Source organism: Xenopus tropicalis, chromosome 4 (genome assembly GCF_000004195.4).
Source record: "Xenopus tropicalis strain Nigerian chromosome 4, UCB_Xtro_10.0, whole genome shotgun sequence".
Taxonomy (NCBI): domain Eukaryota; kingdom Metazoa; phylum Chordata; class Amphibia; order Anura; family Pipidae; genus Xenopus; species Xenopus tropicalis.
The window spans coordinates 21,287,638-21,291,239 of record NC_030680.2 but is presented as its reverse complement, the minus strand read 5'-3'; the positions used below and the strand labels follow the sequence as shown (position 1 = coordinate 21,291,239).

The 3,602-nt window shown below is 37.0% G+C and overlaps 1 protein-coding gene across 1 annotated transcript; it reads right to left on the bottom strand.

The window, feature by feature from the left end:
* Window positions 1-282: 282 nt before the first annotated feature.
* LOC116410532 (cell wall protein DAN4-like) lies at window positions 283-2,706 on the bottom strand. The gene is made up of 5 exons (XM_031901378.1): window positions 2,178-2,706; window positions 1,730-1,967; window positions 1,480-1,566; window positions 980-1,246; window positions 283-698 (listed from the first exon to the last, which is right to left on the bottom strand). The coding sequence occupies exons 1-5, from the start codon at window positions 2,251-2,253 to the stop codon at window positions 503-505; spliced, it is 864 nt and encodes a 287-aa protein (XP_031757238.1). The 5' UTR covers window positions 2,254-2,706; the 3' UTR covers window positions 283-502.
* Window positions 2,707-3,602: the final 896 nt, after the last annotated feature.

The following is a 3,602-nucleotide window of genomic DNA, read 5'->3' as shown; positions in this document are numbered from 1 at the left end:
GTACTAACACCTAATTTTTTGTAAAAATTATCATTAAAGGCAAACTAAGCGCTGGCAAACTTTTTTTCTCTTTGTATATGTGCCAGACATGGAACTGGGCATTAGGGGTCTTAACACCTATTTTCTCAGCAGACAGGAGAAGATATTATTGAACACATCTCAGCGTCCACTAAAAAAAAAACCTTTAAATGACAGGGGCAAAAGTTTATTTTTTACATTTTATTTTTTATTTTCATTTAAATAGATACAGCTCTAGCACCACTATAGTGCTATGAAGATCTACACAAGTATCTATACGTACACGTATGCCCCTAACCCACCCCCGCACCAAAGGGAGCCGCATTGGGTAGGAAGATTTGACAGCGATTTAAATCTCCCCCAATTCTGTGCAGCTCCCTTCTTTCTTATGATGCGGTCCTACACATTTGCCACCCTTTGTGGCCTGTACAATGTAGGTACCATGCCCATACGCTGTCAGTTCACCGGAGCAGGCTTCTCTACATCACCAGATGAACCGATGTGGGCATGGTACCCCGTTATTCCACTCCTGGTTCTGGAGACAACGATTTATATTCTTTTTCATTGTTTTCACTTGGCTTCTCTTTAAGAGATTACTTTCATTGCCATCCTCATTAGTTTCCTCTTCTTTACTAGTTTTCTCTTCATCAATTTCCTCCTCAGCTTCAAGAGTTGTTGCACTACAAAATAACAGCATCATTTTATTAGCTAATCTGCTTTTCTGGTGAATGATTGGTTTATAACACAAATAAAAGCATTATTAATGTATCCTGGGTACCCTTGCAATACAGATAACTGTAGGAATAAAACAAGATTACAGTTCATGGAGACTTTCTTAATAGGGAGCTATTATTAATTAATATTATTATTGCATCTATGCACTTTCGGTAATGTCTAACACAGAAGCATTTGGGAATAATTCTAAACAAGCAATCTACAGGTAATTGTGTGCTTGACTTACCTTACAAGTCCTAAAATGACTATGGCTGGCACACAAACTGGTACAACAACCATCAGCACTACAGGTACCTCGCTCATGGTGGTATCACTGCTGTTTGTAGCTGGCGGCATTGTATTAGTGGCTTTGTCATTAGTTTCCTTTTCTTTAGTGGTTTCCTCTTCTTCACTAGTTTCCTCTTCTTCACTAGTTTCCTCTTCTTCACTAGTGTCCTCTTCTTCACTAGTTTCCTCTTCATCAATTTCCTCCTCAGCTTCAAGAGTTGTTGCACTACAAAATAACAGCATCATTTTATTAGCTAATCTGCTTTTCTGGTGAATGATTGGTTTATAATACAAATAAAAGCATTATTAATGTATCCTGGGTACCCCTGCCTTTCACTAAATAATGGTTTATAGAATCAATGCAAAATGTATGCATTCCATGATAGATAAGATAGAAGTGAATAGAAAGTCATGGATTTAGGAGACTAAAGGGAAAGAAGACATTTCAGGCTTACATACCTCTGAGACTCTGTTGCTGGGGTGCTCACTTGTGGGTTTTCTACAGTCACAGATTCACGTTTAAACTTCAGTTTGCAATACAGATAACTGTAGGAATAAAACAAGATTACAGTTCATGAAGACTTTCTTAATGGGGAGCTAGTATTAATTATTATTATTGCATCTATGCAATTTAAATAATGTCTAACACAGAAACATTTGGGAATAATTCTAAACAAGCAATCTACAGGTAATTGTGTGCTTGACTTACCTTACAAGTCCTAAAATGACTATGGCTGGCACAAGCGCTGGTAGGACAATGAGCAGCGCTACAGGTACCGCGCTCATGGCGTTATCACTGCTGTCTGTAGCTGGCGGCTTTGTGCTGGTTCTTACAGTAGTTCTACTAGTTGTAATGGCTGTAGTAGTTCTAGTAGTTGGAGTTGTTCTAGTAGTTGTAGTGGTTGGAGCGGTTGTAGTTTTCTTGGACCAAAATGCCCATGATTGAGCTGTAAAAAAAAAATAATGAGTAAGAAAAGAGCGCCAATGGCCTAAAATGACTGATATAACAAGTAAGAAAGATTGGGCAGTAACTTTAATGCCCATGCAAGAGTAGGGCCCACAAACCATTCAACACTAAAGTTGCAAATCTATATGAAATTTTTCTTAGACAATTCCCCATTTCTTTCCCTTTACAACATGATATTTCAAAGACTCACAAGAAGTTTTCTTTTCATCCAAAATGTCAACTTTGATCTTGGAAGAGGGTTCATACAGTTCCTCATTCACCGACATCCAGAATTCATATATTCCACTGTCCGTGTCTTCTGTGGGATTGATAATCAGAGTACAGTTCCCACTAGACACCAGAGAGACAAAGAGCTGGTATTTCTCACTGTTCTCATGGTAGGTCTCAACACTGTTGCTGTAAAGGTGGATTAAAGGGGTGTACTTCCCCCCACCTACAGGAACCTTCTCCCATTCTAATTCAAGTTCGGCTGGATTAACTGCACTGTCGGAGTAGAACGTGCAGGGAAGTAGACTCCGAGTACCAGCCTTAAGTGCGATTTTGTGCCTGAATAATGTGATGCGTTTCACAGCTGGAAGAAATAAAAGAAAAAGCAATGTAAGAACCCAGAGCTACAATCTGTATGGTTATAGTGTAATTAGACATGAAGAGCTAAGAAACAAGGGGAAATAATTTATAATGGCACATCGGTGCAAAATAACAGAATCCTATAATTACCTGATGTGGTCTCACAACAAGGGAGTACCCCAATCAGCATCAGCATCACAAATACAAAAGGACCAATCACTGAAGGTCTCTTATGTTTCTTCTGCTGCACAAAGATACAAAGTAGAATTAGTGGCAGAACCTTGAAAGGGGTTGTTCACTTTTAAATTAACCTTTAAAGTATGGCGATCCAAATTACCGGATATCCCCATGTCCCAAGCATTCTGGATAATAGGTCCCATACCTGCATATATATATGGGCCAATATTTTAAAATCTGCTGCTTTCATAGCAGCATATCATGTATTAGTTACATGCGTTCATTCCAATAAACTTTGTATATAAATATCTAAATTATATAAATTATTAAATATCTGTAATTTCAAATTTGTTTTGTATACTTACAGTTCTTTTCTTGACACAAGATTTCATATTTTTAGAAATAGTACGGTTATTATTTTTGAATATTAGTTGATATATAATAGATAGATAGAATAAAATAAAACAAGATGTTAGCTGTAACATTTCTAAAAGCGAAATGAGCTGGGAAAGTGAAACTCCCCCTATCACAGCTGCTGTGTTGATGATGTCACAATGCCAGTTACTATAGCAACCAGTTTGTACCCTCAGCAGGAAACAAGCCGTGATAATGTTTGTTGGATCACAGCTGCTGTATCGATGATGTCATAATGTCCTATCAGTTACCATAGCAACAAGCTAGGGAGGGAAGTTTGAAACAGAAAAGTTCAATAACAAGAAACAAACACAGAATTAATTTCAATTACAATTTTTAAATTTAATTTTTAATCATTATGCTTAATTTATATAGCACCAATATGATACACAGCACATTACTGAGATATCTCTGATATCATAGAATTTATATCTATAAAATAAACAACTTTAAACTT

Bases quoted from the DNA above. Each gene is read 5' to 3' on its own strand.
- LOC116410532 (XM_031901378.1), bottom strand. From the start codon at position 2,253: ATGTCGGTGAATGAGGAACTGTATGAACCCTCTTCCAAGATCAAAGTT. The intron at 1,567-1,729 runs GTAAGTCAAGCA...TTATTCCTACAG, and splicing joins GTCATTTTAGGACTTGTAAG to TTATCTGTATTGCAAACTGA. The intron at 699-979 runs GTAAGTCAAGCA...GTTATTTTGTAG, and splicing joins GTCATTTTAGGACTTGTAAG to TGCAACAACTCTTGAAGCTG.